The 22,119-nt window shown below is 33.5% G+C and overlaps 1 protein-coding gene across 2 annotated transcripts in view; it reads left to right on the top strand.

Annotated features, from left to right (window-relative positions):
• LOC126824747 (synaptojanin-1) overlaps positions 1 to 22,119 on the top strand; it is a 33,867-nt gene that overhangs the window by 949 nt on the left and 10,799 nt on the right. The window contains exons 2-16 of one of the 2 annotated variants that reach the window (XM_050554099.2): positions 1,037 to 1,123; positions 2,012 to 2,279; positions 4,136 to 4,361; positions 4,590 to 4,673; positions 6,171 to 6,329; positions 7,510 to 7,679; positions 7,861 to 7,942; positions 9,556 to 9,711; positions 10,464 to 10,620; positions 10,975 to 11,163; positions 15,292 to 15,394; positions 15,809 to 15,949; positions 16,978 to 17,170; positions 18,422 to 18,580; positions 20,456 to 20,609. In XM_050554099.2, coding sequence (XP_050410056.2) covers positions 1,037 to 1,123; positions 2,012 to 2,279; positions 4,136 to 4,361; positions 4,590 to 4,673; positions 6,171 to 6,329; positions 7,510 to 7,679; positions 7,861 to 7,942; positions 9,556 to 9,711; positions 10,464 to 10,620; positions 10,975 to 11,163; positions 15,292 to 15,394; positions 15,809 to 15,949; positions 16,978 to 17,170; positions 18,422 to 18,580; positions 20,456 to 20,609 — 2,328 coding nt within the window. Of the gene's footprint in view, positions 1 to 1,036; positions 1,124 to 2,011; positions 2,280 to 4,135; positions 4,362 to 4,589; positions 4,674 to 6,170; positions 6,330 to 7,509; positions 7,680 to 7,860; positions 7,943 to 9,555; positions 9,712 to 10,463; positions 10,621 to 10,974; positions 11,164 to 14,739; positions 14,828 to 15,291; positions 15,395 to 15,808; positions 15,950 to 16,977; positions 17,171 to 18,421; positions 18,581 to 20,455; positions 20,610 to 22,119 lie in introns of those variants that run through there. The other variant, XM_056101894.1, reaches the window with a different exon arrangement.

The raw sequence follows: 22,119 nt of genomic DNA, 5'->3' as shown, positions 1-22,119 counted from the left end.
ACCAGCTCTATCACATATGTGATAATGACTGGCACCAAAATTGTCCTTTAAGTAGTTGTGCTCCACGGCGGAGGCCCAGTAAATTTCGTTTTATTTCCTTTCAAAAGCAGGTGTGGTGGGTGTAAAATCGAAAATTAAAAGCCCCTATCCTGTGTGTGTAAGCCCAAGCCAACAGAAATGACAGAAATTTATATGACAATAATAAATTCAATATGTTGGTGTGTAGTCAATCATACAATTGCATAGTGACCCCATTAGGACTTTACTATGATTATATTAAATGGAAATGAAATGAACCAAGCTAATGAAGACAGCTATGAATAAGTTGTACAAGGTGCAGTAAGAGCAATTTTTGCCAGTACGACAGCGTTTCTGCAAACTCTACTGCCTTGGATTCTTTTATGTGCACACAAACATGTACGTCATATGACTAGATAGTCTACAGTTCCTTCCAGACAAGAAGGGGGAAACTAGACTGGAAAATCCTGAAGAAATTTCTCAACCTAAACTGGAATCGCACCTGCAATCTCTTGGTTAGTGAGCCAGCATTGTTACTCACTGAACGACTGTGACTCCTGATTGCATGGAAGCTCGGTTTGATTATTTATTGAGACTATGTTGTTACCTGGTATTTGATTTTTGAATGGCCCAAAATGTATTTTTGTGGAACTAAAAAATGATTTACCAGTAGTTGAAATTATAAGGCCAAATTCCCAAATACGCATTTTCGCCGTTCGCCGGCGAAAAATCAGTCTACTGCAAATTTATGTAATTTGACCGTTTACATGTAACCGACAAAAAGGCATTTTAATTTTTAAACCATTCGGTAATTTTAAAAAGTAATTTTTGCAGAGGTTCCTTTAAATATAAGACAAATTTATATGTAGATTGACATTATGCAGCATCACAAAAGGCAGGCCCACATTGCTTTTCCTGATAAACTGGGTACTGGAGATAGAAATGACAGTTAAATTTGTTACTTTATAAATAGTACACTAAGTAAATATTAATTAAAACCGATCTTTGATATTTATAGCATCCTCTGAAGGAGAAACTGTGAAAAAACTGTATACAAAGCTTTTAGATGCATATGGTTGCCTAGGTGTGTTAAATCTGAATGGAGGTATGTATATGAATAAATTTTTAATAGCTATCGAAGAGTGGTAGACACCTATATCCAGTGTAAACTACATGTAATGGGACTACAGAGTGCAGTGCAAGATTTTAGATGACCTCTAAAAAGCGAATTCTTCAAAAATCAGTTTTAAAAAAAAGGAAAGGGTGATTCCGTTAATTTTCCACTGAGGTCTGATACAATGCTACTGTGAATACAGATGCTTGTAAAATAGAAAATATCTTTGAAAATAAAATTGAGTCAAGGCTACATGTAAGTATTGTGCCTAAAGTCTACTATATTCATGTACACTTTATTTAAAGATACCTGTGTGATGTGGTGACATATTTGGACTAAAAGCATATTCAAGCTACATGTAATTTATCTATCAATTTTAACATATCAATGAGTTGACAAAGCCTATTGAATTTCCACAATTTCTGTAGAACGCTATAATAACAAATGTTATCGTCCAATCTATGAAATTGATGTGTATCATTCAAATATGCGAAAGAAATGAAAAAGCCTATTGGTATCATATTGAATTTCTGCAGTGATATTATACTGCCTAAAGATTTTGCCTTGTGGACTGCTCGGACAACTTAGACGCTGTGGGTATATGTTTTATGGGAACCTATTTTTGTTTTTTGTAAAAGAAAGTGTGCCCAAAATTTGCGTTTAATACATTCATTGCTACATTGTTGTATATTCTTAGACACTTGTGAAGTTTTCAACCCTATTGATTACTTCTCTTGTATTTGGCTTTAAACAGCATTAAAGTAATTTTAGAACAGATGTAAAAACTTGGTCCAAATGCTGCTCACTAATGTTCTCCAAACTGCGTGGTGTTGGACCACTAAACTCAGCTGGTTTAGTAATTGTATTCTTTCATTTCAGGTAATCAAGCTATTCTATACATGGTGTTAGTAACATCTTGTATATCTGTAGGAAAGATTGGAGAAACAGAAGTGTTTAAGATAACTGCAGTCCAACTGCTGTCATTACGTAATGAACCATCAGATGAAGATAGGGTTGTTGAAGTAAAAAAATTGTTGAGTTCGGGAACATTCTATTTCACATGGTCTGCACATGGTTCCCCTTGGGATTTAAGTCTGTGTGCCCAGAGAAAACAGCAAGATCAGGAATCAGATAATAGATTTTTTTGGTATGTAGGAATTCGCCTCAGACACTGTGATTAGAAGCCTGCATTTTACTACATTACCGATTGCAACCTTTCAACCAACACCCACGCCCACACTCTGTAATACATAATATGTCATAGCTTCTTTCAGTGTACATATCATGCTTCCATCAATTTGGAGCATGACCAACTTTTTCAGAATATAAGTCTCTGTAAGTTCAAAATTTTAAACATATTTTAAGTATCGTGAAATAAGCTTTTTGAATTCTTACAAAAAAGTGAGGTTGAGGTTCATTTTCTACTAGGTTTTTGAGAAGCAGAATTTGAATAATCTCTTTAATCTGTCAATTCTGTTTTGGCCAAGAGAAGAAGTTTTGACTTGTAAATATGTGCCTTAGTTGATACTTCTATTATTATTTTCTAATAATATGTTACTGTTTGATAAATATATTTCTTTCTTATAGATATATTTATATTTGGAGTAGGTATATAATTTTTCAGATTGACAGCTCTCTCTCATATAACCAATATTTAGTACATAAGTTTTAGTTCTTTAAAGACAAAAGATTTGACTTTAGTTAGTGATAGTTAGTGACAAAACGTGGATTAGCGAAAAGCAATCTTTTCTTATAAAAGCCTTTTTTGATAAATGTTTTGCAGGTCCATTGCAGTTTTTTTCTCCATTTTTGCATCTGTGTGCAAGTAGGCTAGTGCATCGATGTATTGCAAATGCATCAGTGAATGATTATATGATAACAACACTACCCCTAACCAGAAATAACCATTATTTTTCCTATAAAAATCGTATGCTCATGACATTGTGAGATTGATTGTAATTATTTGAAATACAAAGTGTAACAAAGTGTGAGCTATATTTTCAGCTATATATTTGGTCAGAAGGGAAGTAACTCTGTTTGAATTAACATTCAATTTTATTTTTACAAGTAGCATGAAATAAAATGCAGCATGTAGATATTGCAAATGGTCGTCACTCGCATTTGTGTATTCTTTTCATGGACGCTACGTTTTCTTTATCTACATTATCTGTTAGTAATGGTTGGTTTGCATTATGAATATCACATGCCAAAATGTCTAATAGTTTCAAATGAAACTAGTTGATATGAATATATGATCACAAGTGTTCTGTAACATGTATAAGAAATTTTGCTGTTCAATTATTTGAGTGACTTGACAATTTAGGCGATTACTTGCCACAATAACTTTTCCAAGTATATAGATGTGAGTATCTTGTCTGCGATATCACTTTTGTGGAAGCAAACATTAAACAATCAGTGTACTATGACCACTAGATGCGTTTATATTCAGGCATTATAGCCTGAACTTTGGTGACTTACTGATAAACTTACTTGGAAACTAAAAGTTTGTATTTACAAGATCCATTCACACACAGAATATAAATATATATACATGTATGTCACTGCTCCTTTAATTTTCATTTGAGTTATCTCCCAATTTATGAAATCTTGTGAATACAGTACAGGACAGAGTTTCTAATGGAATAACCCTATCAGATTTGAATAATTTCTGATCATTAATTTTAACACAATAGTTATCTTTCTGTTCACATTTGTTGAGATTTCGTGCGATTGTTCATTGGGGCATAAAGAGGAACTTAATGGCAATTCAGAATATTGTGATCTCTGGTCATTTATTTCGAAAATTCAAAATTTTGGGATCACAGAAAACAAGTTTTTGAACAGTGATCAAGATCCAAATTCCATTTTTGCTCAGATTATATCAGGGGGTTTGGTATGGTAACAGTTACGATAATGTTAAACGGTTTCAAAATTTAGTTTGGACTGTACTGCATTCACTTCGGTTACTTCAATTTGACTTTTCAAATGAACTTTATCTTTCAGGAATCGTCTGCTTCATGTTCATTTTCGAAGATATGGTATTCAATGTGACCAATGGTTATTAAAGATTATGTGTGGAGCTGTGGAAATAAGAACTATTTATGCATCCCACAGGCAAGCCAAAGCATGTCTGATATCTAGATTAAGTTGTGAAAGAGCTGGTACTCGTTTCAATGTAAGAGGAACAAACGATGATGGTCACGTAGCAAATTTTGTAGAAACAGAACAGGTCAGTGTTTTTAATTACATTTTTTGGTAAACTTGATGAGATTGTTCAGCCAATTTTTCACAGTTACCAAAACCTTGTAAGTGCTTTTACATGTCAGATGTCTTTCCAAGTTTTATAACAGAACTAGGAAATTGAACTAGGTAGGATCATCAACCATGTAACCATGTACAAGTCAAACCATCAATTAATTTAAGGAAAAACTGACATTAGAATTTTATATTTTAAAAGGTAATATTTCTAGATGATCAGGTTTCTTCATATGTACAGACTAGAGGTTCTGTTCCATTGTTCTGGGAACAACCAGGTATTAATGTAAGTATTATACCTTTATAAAATACTTATAAATCAATAAAAAATCTTTGAAATATATCACCGTTACACCAGAAGGTCGATTGAGTTCGAATTTTTGGAAAATCGGACCAAAACTGCCAGACAGAATGGCAGCCCCCCGTACAAAAGTAGTGTAAAAATATGGTGTATCAAGGTTGTGAACCCTCTAGAGGTCAAAATTTTGATCCGATTTTGATTAAACTTGAAATACATGTCTATAACCCAAAGATCTTGGCACCTTTCTTCAAATCCCCGGTTGTACGTGACAAGGAGTAGGGTCGACTGTCCAACTTCGTGGGTTTTCTCGGGTCCTTCGGTTTCCTCCCACTGCTAAAGACCCCTACGCGCAAGCGAATTATTGAAATAAAATTAAACCACATGTTAGTCCTGAAATGACCTAGTTTGTGTTGAGTGGACGTTAAACCCCATTTCTCTCTCTCTCTCTCTCTTGGCTCCTTTCGATATTCGCACATATCAGATCATAATTACCCGAATTATGGCCCTTTATTGTATGAAACATCACATTTTTAGCTTGTGCTCCCTCTAGAGGTGACAATTATTATCCGATTTAAAAAAAACGTTCAAATATATCACCGTTACACAGTAAGGTTGGTTCAGTTCGTATTTTGTGTAAAATGTACTAAAACTGATGGACAGAATATGGCTGCCCCTCGTACGCAAATAGTGGAAAAATATGGTACAACAAGATTGTGGACTCTCTAGAGGTCACAATTTTCATCCGATTTTGATGAATCTTGAAATGTATGTTTATAACCAAAATATCTTGGTTCTTTTCGATATTCGCGCAAATCAGCTTGTAACTTCCTGGATTATGGCCCCTGATTGTATGAAATCATGTTTTTTAGCTTGTGGATTCTCTAGAGGTCACAATTTTTATCCGATGGTTTAAATATATCACCATTCCACCATAATGTTGGTTGATTTCAAATTTTGGGAAAAAGCGAAACGAAATTGCCCGACAAAATGGCCGCTCTTTGTATGCAAATTGTGTACAAGTAAGTAATACGAAGGCTGTGGGTGGACCCTCTAGAGGTCACAATTTTTATCTGATTTTGATGAAACTTAAAATATATCTTTATATCCCAAAGATCTTAGTCCCTTTCGATATTTGCACATTTCAGACCATAACTTTCTTGTACCGGTACTTATTATACGAAAAATCACTTTTGTTTTTAGCTTGTTCTCTAACCATCTCTTGCAAAATGTTGGAGTATATTGCCTTGCAACTGCTGGTTTTAAAACGTAGTGTTCCACCGTGGTTTCACCATTAGGTTGAGTAATTAAAATAAAGAACTAGAAAGAAATAGTTCTTCGCAGCTTCAAAAAGAAAATTGTCTAAAAAATATTCACTAAGGTATCGTTTTTACGAATTGCGAAGTGTTTTCCACAGATTTGTATTACGTTCCAACTGACTCAAGTTATCACATATCTCTAATTATCTTTTTTTTCTTTTGATAGGTTGGGGCACACAAAGTTCACATGTCCAGAGGTTATGAAGCATCTGCACCAGCATATGATAGACATATCCAAATGATATGTAAACAATATGGTGAACAGGTTATTGTCAATCTTCTTGGATCAAAAGAAGGGGAGAGAATGTTAAGTCAGGCTTTTCAGGTACTGTACAAGAAGTACATATACACGCGATGTATTTGTTATATGCCCAAATTGTATTGGCACATTCGCATCATCATCATGTGTGTGATTTTTATACGCCCACATTTTCATCTGGACATATATTGACATCGCCCCTGTCCATCCGTCCTTCCACAATTTGTTTGTGGACACTCTACAGGTTACAATGTTGATCCGATTTTGGCGATACTTTGGTCCTTAAGACCATATTGTGTCTTTGACTAATTGTTGGTTCACTCTTTCTATAGAGTCAAATCCCACGTACTAATAAAAGCGGACGACATGTTTATATATAAAAAACAGTGATATTTTGGTAAAATCCTAACCATTGTCAAAATATCCATCAAATTCTATATTTTTATGACATAGGGTTGGTAGACCACATAAGGTCATGTTTTCCCACTGGTCTTGGGAAATGGGGATGTTTATTCCATATTTGGCATGGAAATTAATGTCATGGTCAGTCTAGAACGTACAGAAATTAGGAGGTTATAAAAGAGGGTGTTGAGCAAGACTGATCAGAGCTCACCCAGATATTCCAAGCAGCCATCATCTATGCTTTATTGAGAACGAGGGATCTTCGAAGCCAACCAGTTTAACTATAAAGTTGTAGAAACCTGTAGTTTTATTATGATCACAAGGAACACAACAAGGAAGTCCGATATTACTACAATTCACAATATCAGCCTCTTATAGATGCATGCATTGTAAAATTTGTTATTTATGTATTGCTTCAGCAACACTCCCAGAATATCTGTTATAATTCAATCTTTTTTAAAAGTAATGCCCCATTGTTTTTAAATCTTGTTCAAATTTACCCTGTCTTTGTGAAATGTGAAATGGTTGTGTGACCGTTCTATTGAATCGGGGAGTCCGTAAGATGCTGGCTTGCTAATCAAGAGGTTTTGGGTTTGCTCCTGGTGTAGACCATAGCAAGCTGTCCAGCACAACACACTGTATGGCGTAAGTCTGTCTTTACCAACACTGTTGGTGCAGAAAAGTAGGAAATTAAACTCCATTTTATTTCATTTCATTTCCTATTGAATGGAAGAATCCAATTGATTTTCTGTCATTTTTCAATAATAACTTCAATAATAAGTGCAGTAATTTACCATTGAACATTTTATATTCTATTTTTTCTTTATTTTTATTCTTCTTTTAGAATCATCACATGGCATCTTCACATAAGGATAAAGTACCATTTTGTCATTTTGACTACCATTCTGAGATAAAAGGAAATAATTTGAAAAATTTAGAAAAACTGAGGGCTAAACTTCAGATGTATTTAACAGAATTTGGTTTTTATTGTGGTGATGCAACACAAATAATAAAGTGAGTTCAGTACATGGCTTTATATGTATAAGCCTAGGCCACCACAGGGTCAAATTTCCTTAAATTTTATTTTAAACTTACTGAAATTGTTTAACTTGTCATTAAATGAAATACTGTATGCCATTAACTTCTTGTGGACGTTTCTTCAGTTTGAATTTGAGCTGTTGTTATTTTTCTTCAGAAAACAAAGTGGTACAATAAGAACGAATTGTTTGGATTGTTTAGATAGAACCAATGCTGTTCAAGCAATGTTAGCTATGGAAGTAAGTTTATTTTCATGATAACAAAGGGTGTCTACATGTAGCGAAAAAACAATATCCTGTATACAAACTATGGGTTCCATGTCGGCCATATATGCCGGTCGAGACTGAGGGCTGTGGAAAATGACCAAAACTAGATCTGACCCATCAATCATTTTGCACGCCATAAAAATAGCGCATATTTGAAAAAAGACAATTTCCTAACATGGCTATGATCGACATTCGCTATGTGACTATAAAACTTTATGGCCTGTTCAGAATTATGCACACATATAGAAGCCATGTAATCTTATGATTGGTATTATAAAGTTGTATACATAGCTGTCAATCGATTATACTAATCCAATATTGAAAATTCACGTAGCAATATTGATAATTCACATAGCAATATTGATAATTCACATAGCAATATTGATAATTCACATAGCAATATTGATAATTCACATAGCAATATTGATAACTCATGTGTCACTTAAATATCGTGCATATTTTTCTTGTTATGCATGACAATATTCTAGGGGCCGCTAGTGTCACTTGCTGTGAAATTAGTGATATTAGATATTAGTTATTCATTATTAGAATTTGCATCACAATTCTGCAACCTGCACTGCCATAACTTCCAATCCATAAGAGATGTGAGAAATTTGCCGTGGATAATTTATATATTTACATTCATTTCAAAGTTATTCTCTTACAACTCGAAATTATCAAGGTCAGTGTGTTTTCTATAGAGCATGTGGTAATATATACCTCTGACACCGTGAGCTACTACAATGATTTTGCTACGGGCAATACTGATATTTATTTGTCTTTAACTAAGTAAGAAATTTCGATAATAAAAGCTATTTAAATAGCCAAATGAGCACATTTCATTAATAAATTATTAATATAAGCCAACATATAATTTTTGGGGTACACCATGCTGACAAAGTGGTAAAGACACGAGAATTCACGATACCCTACCATAAATAAAAAACATGAAGTATAAATTTAAGTTGCAAAGTTTTCGTGCGTTAGTGACCAATAGTGAAAATTTTAAAGTGGAAACCCTGGTACAAACACTGACAGTGCTATTAAAATATTCCCTAGCATGGAACTACAAACACTTTGCATTTCTGTTAAACATCTTTTGAAACTTAAGATAACTTATCCATGACTGATTAGGGATCTTTTTTATGTAAAATGTTACAAAATTTACCTTGTGGAAATTTTCAAATGATAATATTTTGCTGATCGGAAATAACCGCTACTTTTGTTTAATAGGATTTAAGTTTATACCTGCGACATGTATATTATAGCTATGGTTTTTAGGCATTTACACAGCCTGACATTTGGGAACTTATCCTAGATCCTGTCTAGGTTTGTAAGCTAGAGTGTTGCTAGGGGATTCTTGTTTTAGATTATTTTCTGAGGTCTGCTTCCTTTCACTCATAAGGTATCACCCGTGATCTGGGCTGACTTTTACTGCTTCCAACCACTAATTTTAGTAAGGCATTAATTCCTTGGAAATAGTTTATAGGATTCAATAATTATGTAGATGACCATGATATAGAAACCCAAAGAACTTCTGTAGTTAAAATAAAATAAATGTAACTTAAGTAATTTTATTTTTTTAGATTTTGGCAAGTCAAATAAAAAGTTTGGGTTTAGACAACAAACCACAGATGTTATCAAGATTTCAAGAAGTTTACAAACAAATATGGGGTTTAAATGGAGATCATGTTAGCAGAATTTATGCTGGAACTGGTGCATTAGGTGGTGGACGTTCAAAAGTATGTATGTTTTTAGGCCATCACCCAAATATCTTTATAAAATGATGTGACTTCTGTCCGACTTGTCTGTGTAAACGGTAACTCATTCTTGTGTCTTAAAGATAAATGAAATAGGGCAGGTATGTTGCCAGAGCAGTTGCTCTCCTAGGGACTGGACAGGGACAAATTTCACCTTTTTTTTTTTAATTCATGATTTCATGTTGCAATAAAAAAAATTTTAGGATCATATTGCTCTCCCAACATTATTAAAACTAATCGATTTGTTGTATTTCCTTCTTAATGGGTTGTACATGTTGTGAATGAAGAAATGGAACATAAACTAGTTACATAATTATCTTGGGTAATTTGAAATGAACAATGAATAACATTGGAATTATCATTGACATTTCATATTCATAAATATTGCTTTCGATACAAATGAATGAAAGATGTTGATTGTGTAGAATTTCTTGATTATAACCATTCAACATGCCCAAATGACAAAATTTGTTTCTTCACCTGGCCATTAACCCCATCCGAATTATATGATTAACTGCACATATAGTACACAGTGTGGGTATGGCAGTTATTGTCTTTAAGGAGCTGCTGTGGCTCATGAAAGTACCTACGACAGTTGGAATTCAAAATAAGAATAGGCCATGGAGTCGCTGGACACCGAAAAAAATTTTCCCCTATAGCATACTGCCCAGTCAGTGCAGAAAAGTAGGACGTTAAACACCATTTCATTTTGTTATTGTCTTTATCTTTTACAGTATTCAGATGCTGCTCGATCAGCAACAAGGGCTATACAGAATAATTTTCTAGACAATAGTAAACAAGAAGCCATAGATATTCTGCTTTTAGGAGATACTTTATTAGGAGAATTAACGGATAAAGCTAGAGCATTACTAACGGCTCGCAGTTTGCATGGTAAGTCATCTTGCATATGATATGAAACAACCCCAACCTTTATTTATACCCTGTGCTTGTAATATGTCTACAGGCCGTTATGTTTCATCACCAGGTGCTTTATGTAAACATGAATATTCATGACCTTTGTATATATGAGTTACATGTGTATGCAGCCGAAGACTTAGTTGTCATGGTAAAGTGTGCAGTTGTCATCTGTACCTCGAAGCGATAACATAATGTGCTGTAATGGCATATATGTGTGAGAATAAATATGTAGTAGGGTCATTTAACATTTTTGATCTAGTAGTACTTTTTATACGTCTGCTGACTGTGTGAACATCCCATATTATAAATAAGGTTCTGTTATTTTAGCTTCTTCAGACATAATACAGGCTATGGTAACTAGATATAAGGAGTATACAGTTCCGGTAAAATTACGAATAGGTGTTTGTACCTGGAACGTAAATGGTGGAAAACATTTTCGGAGTATAGCTTATAAACATCAATCTTTAGCTGACTGGTTATTAGATGCTTATAAAACTGTAGCCATGTCCAGACCAGGTTTGTATTTTATTACATTACATTTATTACATTGCTGGTTGTATAGCTATGTTTCTGTAGTTGAGAAACTACCAATTGTATATCATTCAAATGTATCCTTGTACCCTGTCTAGTTGTGATTTTTATATACGCCCACATTTATGTTTGGGCCTATTATGTTGTTGCCCCTGCCAGATTTTCATCAAATTTAGTGTGAAGCATTGTTTTCATGAGCGGACTGACCCTATCAACTTTAAGCATTCTCTGAGGCTGTTTATTTAGATCTTTCCCCACTTTTCCAAAAACCTTGTTAAAGTTATAGAGGATACAGTTTTTATACGCCCACATGTGGATGTATATTGTCGTCGCCTCTGTCCGTTCGTCCGTCCACAATTTCTTTGTGGACACTCTACATGTCACTCTATCTGATTTTTACGAAACTTGAATTATAGCTTTGTCTCTCAAAGATCTCGTTCCTTTCGATATTGGCATGTATCGGATCGTAAATGGCCCCTGATTGTACGAAAAATCACGTTATTCACTTTTACGAAAAATCACGTTATTCACTTGTGGACACCTTAGAGGTCACAATTTTTATCAGACCATAACTTCCTGGATTGTGGCCCTTAATTGAACTAAAATCACGCTTTTAGCGTGTGGTCCCTCTAGCAGTCACAATTTTTATCCGGTTTAAATATATCACTGTTCCACCATATTGATGGTTCACTACGAATTTCGGGAAAATTGAAACAAAACTGCCCAACAAAATGGCCTCTCCTTGTACGCAAATTGTGTACAAATATGTAATACGAAGGTTGTGGACCCTCTACAGGTCACCATTTTTGTCTGATTTTGATGAAACTTAAAATATATCTTTACATCCCAAAGATCTCAATCCATTTCAATATTCGCGCATTTCAGACCATAATTTCTGAATTATGGCCCCTTTTTGTAAGAAAAATTGCCTTTTATTTTTAGCTTGTTCCCTATCCATCTCTTGCAAAATGTGGATGTATCTTGCCTGGCAACCATTGGTTGATGAGGTTTTTTTTCCAATTTGGTGAAAAGATTGGGGTCAAGAGATGACAAACCCTATCAATATTCAGATTTCCATGACCTTCAATTCCGGAGTTTCATTCTTACCACTCTTTCTCTGAAAACTGTATTAAACTGATAGAGGCTACAGTTTTTAAATTAGCTCTTAGAAAGGATGAACCCTACTGATTTTCAAATTGATGTGGTGGTGGTGTGAAGCATTGGGATCAGAGAGGATGAATGCTATTGATTTTCATCATTCCAGGACTTCCTGTTTCATTGATATGTTGTGTGGCAGAAAATCGTGTAAATATGACAGAGATCAAATTTCTTTACGGCGTCCTTATAATATTGATCAATGTTAAAGTTTTTCTTTAGAGCAGCATTTCAATTCAACATATCTTTGTAAATAATGAAAGGAATTGAACCATTTTTGGACTGGTATTCCTATGAGAGATTCAAGCGATTCCTATTACACTAAAGTAGCTAAGTCTCTACCTCATTATCATCCAAAGTCTTTGACATTAAAAACACAAATTATTAGTCAATTTAAATCAACACTGATGTTGTGATCTTACCGGGAAAATATGGGCTTCTGATATCCACTATTTAAGACAAAATAAGCATTTTCCCATTGGTACACGAATCCTGTACCATAATGCATTTCAGTGCCATTTGTAATGGGGACTCGAAGAACGAGGCTAGACATGTTCCACAAGTCATGTCAAACGGTGATGCCATATTCTTACCTTGAAAGCACGCGCAATAAATACTATCGATGTAGACTGGAATAACCAGATGCTAGGGATAGCCATTTGATTGAGACTTCTGGCATATTTCGCTAACATAACTGATTTGAAATTAGAGTAAAAACAGATATATTTGAATGTAAATCAGTTTATATACATTCATATTACATTATTATATGCGTTGCGACCCATTTGTGTCAATTTCTAGGTGTCAAATATTAGCGATTTAGCTAGTTTACACTGAAATAAAATCATATTTGAATTATCCAGTTATCTGCCAGGATACTGGATTCTTAAAATAACAGTTATATAACCAGATTATCCAGTTGGATTCACTATCTGTGTGACATTTTCAAAACAAACACCAACGTCAAGTTATCCAGCATCTTCTTCTTCGAGTCTTTAATTTCTTTTTCGTTTAAACGTCCACCCTAGTCTTTGAGGACCTATGGCATTTTCTGTTTCATGCCACATAAAAATTTCAAACGAGATTAATTGGGGCCATAAATAATTTATATATAAAATAAACTTCACTGCGTTTTATATAACAGAAAGTAGACAGATTGTAGAATTCTAACTTGTATCTGCTTAGGCTAGTCTTGCTTGGCATGATGCTGCTTGTTTGTTGTCATTATGGTTATTATGGGATTTCATTTTATATGTTTAGTGCATTAATTATTATGATATTGATTTTAGAAATGTTCAGATTGTCCTTTTGTTGCACATGCCATGTTGTACATGATCGTTCGGTAAAGGCCCTCTCTTACGTTTAGATGCTATGAGTGTCATGTTGCGACTTGTATGACCAAACCGTTATTTTTACACTGAATATATGACAAAAGTGTCTCATCAGGGTGAAAAAAATAAATTGCCTTGCAATTCTAAGTATCAATAGTTCAATATTTTGATCATCAAAATTTATACTTTTACAAATACACTTTTTAAGTATGGGTCACTGTATGGCCACTATATGGTTACAGACACTACAATGTAGTAGTGTCCATAACCTTAAAAAGGTGAATATAAATGAAGAAAAAATATTTTAGATTTTAAAAAATTGCACATTGAAAAGTATAATATTACTGATGATTACATTTTTATTATAAATTTTCAGTGTTTTTCATGCACATGTCCCCCTGTGATTCAGCAAATTTGACAGAAACAGGTTTTTGTAATTTAGTCATACACTGTCTCTTTGTATAATTCAATTGAGTTACCAATGTAGGAAATGTTGTATAAGCATGCATTTATATCCTTAATTCGAGTTTCAAAATACAATTTATTGACGTGAGACGGCATAACGCTAAAAAATGTTTATTGCCGTAACTCAACAACGAAGATATATCTTTTCTTGAAATTTGGTGGTCATTAGGAGAGGTCATTGATACAAATGTTGAATATGTTTGTAAATTCTGGAAATTGTTTCCTAACTGTATATATCAAAAAATTAAAAACTAGACAAATAGTGTGTTTTAGCTGTTAGTTTGTCATATTCTTCTAGCATTGTTATATATTATAGACAGTTTTTTTTATCATCATTAGTTTGTTTTGACAAATGTTTAGTACTTTGTTGTTCATTTTATCATCAAATTTAAATTGTTGCATAATAGTTAGTCAAATTTCTGTTGACTGTACTTATGAAAGCTATTTTATATTTTCAGTCAATCATCAATTGTCATGTCATTATTTTATTCACCACCATCAAATGTCATCTTATATTCACCAAATTATGTTATGTAGAATAGAAAGTGTATTAAAATGGTGCATCGTCATTCATTGTTGTCCTGTAGTCTGTATCGAAATCTGATTCACCATTTGCTGCATTAATAACCCAGGCTATAAACTGTTTTGGTGATCATTTTCAAACAACTCCATATTTTGAGCTGAAACTTTCAGACAAGGTAAATAGGAAATTTCTTCACATTTTGATGTTGGTTTGCATACTTCAGTGAACTTTTTGGTGACCCAATGAGTGACGATGAGTGTTTTGTAACTGATTACATTACTTTATTTCATTAATACACATTTCAAGCTCTGATTTACATACATTAAAACACAGTAAAACTCACTGTAATCATGACTTGAAACGTGAAAACAAACTGCATGCCTCTCTCTGTATAAAAAGTGCCTTGCAAAGGGAGGAAAAGGGGCTATATACATATATAACACTCACTACATTCGTTTTTCCCAAATTTTCTGTTTTGGTTGTTTATGCCTTATGACAATAGTTTTATCTTTACAAAGCCCCAAGATTATAATGATCAGGAAAAATAATGGCATTTTACTTGACACGTTTAGATCATTTATGTTTTATTAAAATTCATTAGAAATTTTGTATAAGCAGATTATTGTTTTGTTATTTCAGGTGATATAGATGACGATATTGACTATACTACACCTGCTGATATCTATGCTATAGGTTTCCAGGAAATTGTTGATCTCAATGCAAGCAATATCATGAAAGCAAGGTAAAAATGGTTTTTGATATAAACAGAATAAACATTCAGAACGACTAGATAAGCTTACTTAAAGCTTGATTTCCATATTAACATGACTAAATTCATTTGATGGTCACTGTTATTGAATTCTAAAATTGCAATATGTAACAGTCTACCAATGGTGTCACAGTAATATGTTTTTCGTGCCATCAACTGGATGCTTTCCCATATCTGTGACTTACTGCAGTTTGTGTTTCATTGTTTGTCTTGGACATTTTTATGAACGACAACCTGATCTTTATGGGTTCACATTATTCAGAGTATGTGTAACGAATGACAAGCGAACTTTAGGCCAACCTTTTGAAGGGGTGATGTAGTTGATGATATAAGTTCTATATATTTTCATTTAGATATGATTACCTAACTTCATATTTTTCTTTTCAGTACAACTAATGCCCAAGAATGGCAAAAAGAATTAATGAAAACAATATCTCGTGATTATAAATATGTAGTTTTAACCAGTATACAACTAGTTGGTGTTGTTCTGTATGTCTTTATCAGACCACATTTAGCTCCTTATATTAGGTAGGATATTTTAATGCCATTTTGACGTTATCAAATTAAGGGTTGTTAAAATACGTATAAAATATAATTGTAAATAAATATTTGTTACAAAAATATATTCTAAGAGGTTTTAAACAATGGGAAATGAAAATGCACCACTGAATCAACTGGAAGTGATGGGCGACACATAATGCAACTGAGGTGTGATTTCTCGCACGATTATAGTCTAGACATTTACCATTTCAAGAAAGTCAAGAACAACCCACAATGGCTTGAAACATAAACACAAGAGGTTCAAATCAAAATTAGTAACATATGTCCTGTTCTATACAGCCACACATGCTATACAATGTTGCCACATGGATGAGGTACATTAATCCTTCTGTGCTCCTGTTGTATTCAAAAGAGAATCCCCTACGAATCTTTTTTGATAATCAAAAAATTTCAACACAAGTCGATATTGTAAAAAAGATCGAGACTTTGCCGAGTTTATTTTACTTTATCAATAAGTGTTGATATTTTTTTATATTAAAAAAGACAAATGAATAAATATAATTCTTTAGTATAGATTTGTTTCATGTAAAGCGATATCTCCTAAGGAGAGATATCTACTGTAGAATGCTATTTCTTGGTTGACTATATGCTATTCCTTAGTTGACTGGTTCGCTCCTGGTGTTGTCCGAGAAAGTTCATCAAGATTTTCCAGTGTGGCCTCACAAGGACAGTTGTCTATTCATTTGTGGTCCTGTGTACACATTGGTGTGCACGTAAAAGATCCCTTGGCAGTTGGAATTTGATATAAGAGTATGCTGTAGTGCCACTGTCCAAGCAAACTTTCCCTCATAGCAAACTGTATGGCATATGTCCGCCTTCATTAGCCCAGTCGGAGCAGAACAGTAGGACGTTAAACCCCATTTCATTTCATTTTCCTTGGTTGACTATGCTATTCCTTGGTTGACTATTATTCCTTGGTACATGTATATAATATAATGAGTGCTAGTACTGCTACTTGGAAAAACCTAATATTATTCGATTTATGTTTATACTAGAGATGTTGCAGTAGAAAAGGTCAAGACTGGTTTCGGTGGTGCCACAGGCAACAAAGGAGGAGTAGCTATCCGATTTCTGATGCATTCGACTTCTATTTGTTTTGTATGTGCTCATTTAGCAGCTGGTCAGTCACAAGTGAATGATAGAAATGCTGATTATACTGAAATAATGAGAAGAATGTCTTTCCCCATGGTGAGGTTTTATTTTAAAAGTATTTATTTTTTAAAATTTATTTATTTAGTTTACTACTGATCAAATTCTATTTTACAGTTCATTTGTATGACACTGGTACGTAAATGTAATAACAAGTATGACCATTATATAAACCAGGAAACATCTATCAGGGTTCAGGTCATCATGAAAAATCAAAGTCTGTCAGTCATTGCACAATTGTCCAAACACTAAGTGTGCCAAGTTTCATGTTGATCATACTTGAGTTGGCAGAGGCTCAGTCTTTGTTTTTGAAGATGACCAAGTGTATGGAACCCCGTGGTTTCCATCGAGCTTCATCACTGGCCTAATGACTGAGAAATATCACTTGGAGGCTTAATGGCCAAATTTACGTAATATTATGTAAACATATTTGGTTTAATTTGGAGCTCTGTTTAGCTATTGGTTGTTAATCGGACTATTGACCAGTCATAATTTGGAACAGAAATTTGCTTCCTTTACAGCAGTGTTAAGTGGGATTAGCTCTAATCAAATGAAACACTGCGAGGAGTATGCCTTTTATAATGCTTTTGGAACGTTCCAAAGAATGACCTTGTCAGGTTTTATCCAGCTCTATTCACAAACAACTAAGACATGGTGGGGGTAACCCAGTCATTGTTTTTTAAGGCAAGCGATTGCTCTCGAGCTCCTCCCCATAAAATTAAAATTCGCTCTCTTTTACATTTATGAAACCAGGAATGACCCCCTAACATGCAGTTATTGATCTTCAGAACCATTTCCCATACACAACATAACTAATCATTCTCATTTATATCAGATCACTCTCCTTAATTTCTAAATCACTTTTCTCATCGAAACTGGGAGAACTTTTTTTTAGGGAAGCATTTTTTTCAATTTGTTGATTAAGGGGAGCTTTTTTTGGCTCTCCTCTAAAATACAAACAATAACGACTGGGTAACCTGCACCACACTTTAAAAATTAAATAGATTTGATAAATTTTGGGGATTGTTTCAGAATACTGTATAAGGACATATGCCTAAACCACTGAACTGACCAGTAGAATAGAAGATGCTATTCTCTTGCAAATAATATATACAAAGACTTAGAACTTCTAGGAATTAGCCTTCAAATAACTATAACTCTTTAAATTCTTCCAAGAGCTCATGGAAGAGACCAATAGCCCCTCCCAAAATTGTAGTTTACAATCCACCTTGAAGTTCTGCTAATAGTTTGATAATTGATTTCATTGTAGGATTTTCTTTATATTTTCAGGACCGTTCGATTCAAAGTCATGATTATGTATTTTGGTGTGGAGATTTTAATTATCGTATTGATATGACAGGAGATGAGGTTAAGGAATGTGTGAAAAATAATGAGTTAGAACCATTGCAGGAATGTGATCAGCTGAATAAGGAAAGAGAACAAGGAAGGGTAAATGAATTATGGAAATTCTTCAAAATTTGAAAACCTCAACTCTTTTAAAGTAACAGTGTTGTTATTAATTTATAAAACATATTGTGTCTTATCTTCACATGGAGAGTAAAAACATACTGCTGAAACATAAATTATAGGTTGTTTGGGAAATCTGTAAAATTTTCATAATCGTCGATGTGGATATGAAAAAAATGTACCTCTATTTGAAACTTTTACTAAACGAACAATGTTTATGTCGTGCTTTTGAAAGAGAAGTACACATGAAACTATAAAATACTCAAAATTTGTCTCATTAAAATTATAATAATCAGAGAGAATAATAATGAATTTACTGCTATGTTAATTGTAGTATTTGTACATGTATTTGATTTAGTAATCAGAGTTGTTTAAACATGTGATTTTATCAATACATTTTGTTTATAAAATGGTGGCCAGATTCCTATATATATTGTAAATCAAATATTATGTAAGGATAAAATAAAAACAATGAATCACCGATCATCAGCTGTTGCTAATATTAGTAATAATGAACATTTCCATTTAGCACCTATGTAAAACAAGAGCACTACATATATGATACACTAAGAAATTGATATTTAGGCCACACTATCGTGTGACCAGTCTGTAGGTCAGAGTGACTGAAAGTTTTGTTTTTTTGGTTATAAGGAAAAAAAACCTTTAAAAATCTCAAATTTCCCATTGCAAACCGTATAGTTATCTCACTGTTTACCTTGAAACCGATTGTGAACTTGATAGAAGACAATTAGATTCTTTTCGAATTTTTTCAATACCTTAACCGTTTGATAACAAGCATTTTCTGCTCAGGTTTGATTGCTTGATGCTTTAAGAATAGATAAATGTGCAAGTAATTAATAAGTGTCATCAATTTTTTTTTGGTGGGGGGTTGGATTGTAATTGCTGTCTTGTTGCAAAAATTATAAGCAATACCTTAGGCACTATTAAAGGAGATGTAAGATATAAATAAAATGTAAACAAATATCAACTCAGGATCTAAAATTATGTAAACTTTGATGTTTCATTTCTAAATTTTGAGTTAGAAAAGATGTAACACTATCTTAGTGATAACAGTACTAGTAGACCAGTTTAGTAAATATAGGATTTATTTACAACGGGAACATATAACAGTTACATACATACCACAACAATACAGGAACTTAAACTATAAGGAACTAGTCTACGACAGGAACACATCTAACTATGTTAATTCCACCATTCTGCTCCTCTGCCAAGGCAGCGGCTGAACTCGGGTGAGTCCATACGCCGGCCTCTCCGTCTCTGTTTGTCTTTTCTGCTCGGTCTGTCATCGTTTCTAGTTGTCTTCAGTTATATACCTTCTGATCATAGATAAGCTCATGGTCATACATTCAATTGTCTCTTTTATTTTGTCATGGCATGCTCACTGACCAGTGCATATTCCTTTGAAGTCCTGCCGAGTGTTGCACACAGATCATGTGCAGCCCATAAATAACATATTAAATTAATTACATATTTAACTACAACACAGACAATCTTGACTTAAGAACATACAGAGTTAAAAGGTCAATATTATATATATTATCAAGAAGCAGTTGAGGTCATAAAGTTCAAGCACCTAGATGACCGTTCAATTTGATGAAAGTTAAACAGTACTTTGTTACAAAATTTTTTTTTTTTTTTCTACATATAAGTTTAATTAAGATTATATATACATTAGTAAAATATAATTTAAAAACATATGTAGATTTTGTAAATCATAGAATCAATTATTAAGGACAAAGATGACATTAATTAAAGATTTTTATGTTGTAGACATTCATATTCTTATAACTGTTAAATTGTAATATTATATATATAGTTTATTTTATAATACAGACATTCCAGGGATTCAAAGAAGCAAAAACTAATTTCCCACCAACCTATAAATATGATCTGTTTAGTGATGATTATGATACAAGTGAAAAATGTCGGGCACCAGCTTGGACTGACAGAGTTTTATGGCGGCGAAGAAATGTACTACCTGAACAAGGTAAATATTTATTTTAATCATTATTCAGGCCGGCATTGGTCAAAAACATATTCTATCAAATTTATGCTTGTAGATCAATTGATCATCAAATTTTTAATTGAATTATTTTGAATTCCAACTGTCAAGGGTTCTATTATGTGTACTCATTTGAGGGATTTTGAATCGATTGCAAACTAAAATATTGTGAAAGGAATATCAGTTCAAAAATATGTTTCAATTCCATACAAAGTTTTGAAACATTCAGCATCCTCTACAAACAGTAGAAACAAGCCAGCTCTTACATTATGCAAGAGCTAAATCTGCCTATTGCAGATCTTTCTTTAGGCCTGAAATGTTTTCTAAATTATTAATTAATTAAGTTATCCAGATCATAATCAACTCTCAATGGCATCGGATTTCTCCGATATCAAATAGATTAAAACAGTTCAGCCATATTTTAATTTAAGCTAAAAAAAAGAGGAGCGAGACTTAGCTTTGAACAACCAGTACGGTGGTTGAAATTATTGCACACGTCTTGTCAAACCTTCAAAGGCTAATATCTTTACTCTCAATAGCGTAATTTGAATGAAATTTCTAATTATTCATGTTACGTTATCTATTTTCAAACTATTATAGCAAGAATGGCTGCTACCTCTTTATCTAAATCTTACATAATGTATCTTTAAGTGTTGGGAAAAATCAAATCCAAGCCAGGAGATTCTCTAAGATTGATATTTTTGTTTTATTGTCCCCCGCCTTTCAAAGAAAGCAGGGGACTATTAAAATGGGTTCGTCCGTCTGTCTGTCTATTTGTCCGTCTGTCCGTCACACTTTTTGGGACACAATAACTCTCGTTCTAATTGAGCTAGAATGTTCAAACTTGGTGTAGGTGTTTATAAGGTCAATGCCTTGATGGAGTTTGCAGATGAGCATTTTCTGCTAGGGTAAGCAGAGATAAGCAATTTGATTGGTTGATGATTTGGGACACGATAACTTTAGTTCTAATTATGTGAGAGTGATGAATCTTGGTGTATAGTTTTATTATATCAGTACCTTGACTAAGTTCGATAATGAGCATTTTCTGCTCAGGGTAAGCAGAGCGATAAGCAATTTGATTGGTCAAGACTTTGGAACACAATGGCTTTCATTCTAATTGAGGTAGAATGTTTACAGTTCACACTTGCCGTAGGTGTTTATGAGGTGAATCCCTTGATGGAGTTTGCAGATGAGCATTTTCTGCTTAGGGTAAGCAGAGATAAGCAATTTGATTGGTTGATGATTTGGGACACGATAAATTTAGTTATAATTATGTAATAGTGATGAATCTTGGTGTATAGTTTCATTACATCAGTACCTTGACTAAGTTTGATAATGAGCATTTTCTGCTCAAGATAAGCAGAGCAATAAGTCATTTGATTGGTCAAGACTTTGGAACACAATAACTCTCCTTCGAATTGCGGTAGAATGTTCAATGTGTAGTCGTTTATTAGGTGAAAACCTTGATGGAGTTTGAAGATGAGCATTTTCTGCT

Source organism: Patella vulgata, chromosome 6 (assembly GCF_932274485.2).
Source record: "Patella vulgata chromosome 6, xgPatVulg1.2, whole genome shotgun sequence".
Classification (NCBI taxonomy): Eukaryota; Metazoa; Mollusca; class Gastropoda; family Patellidae; genus Patella; species Patella vulgata.
This window is presented reverse-complemented; position numbering and strand designations above follow the sequence as displayed.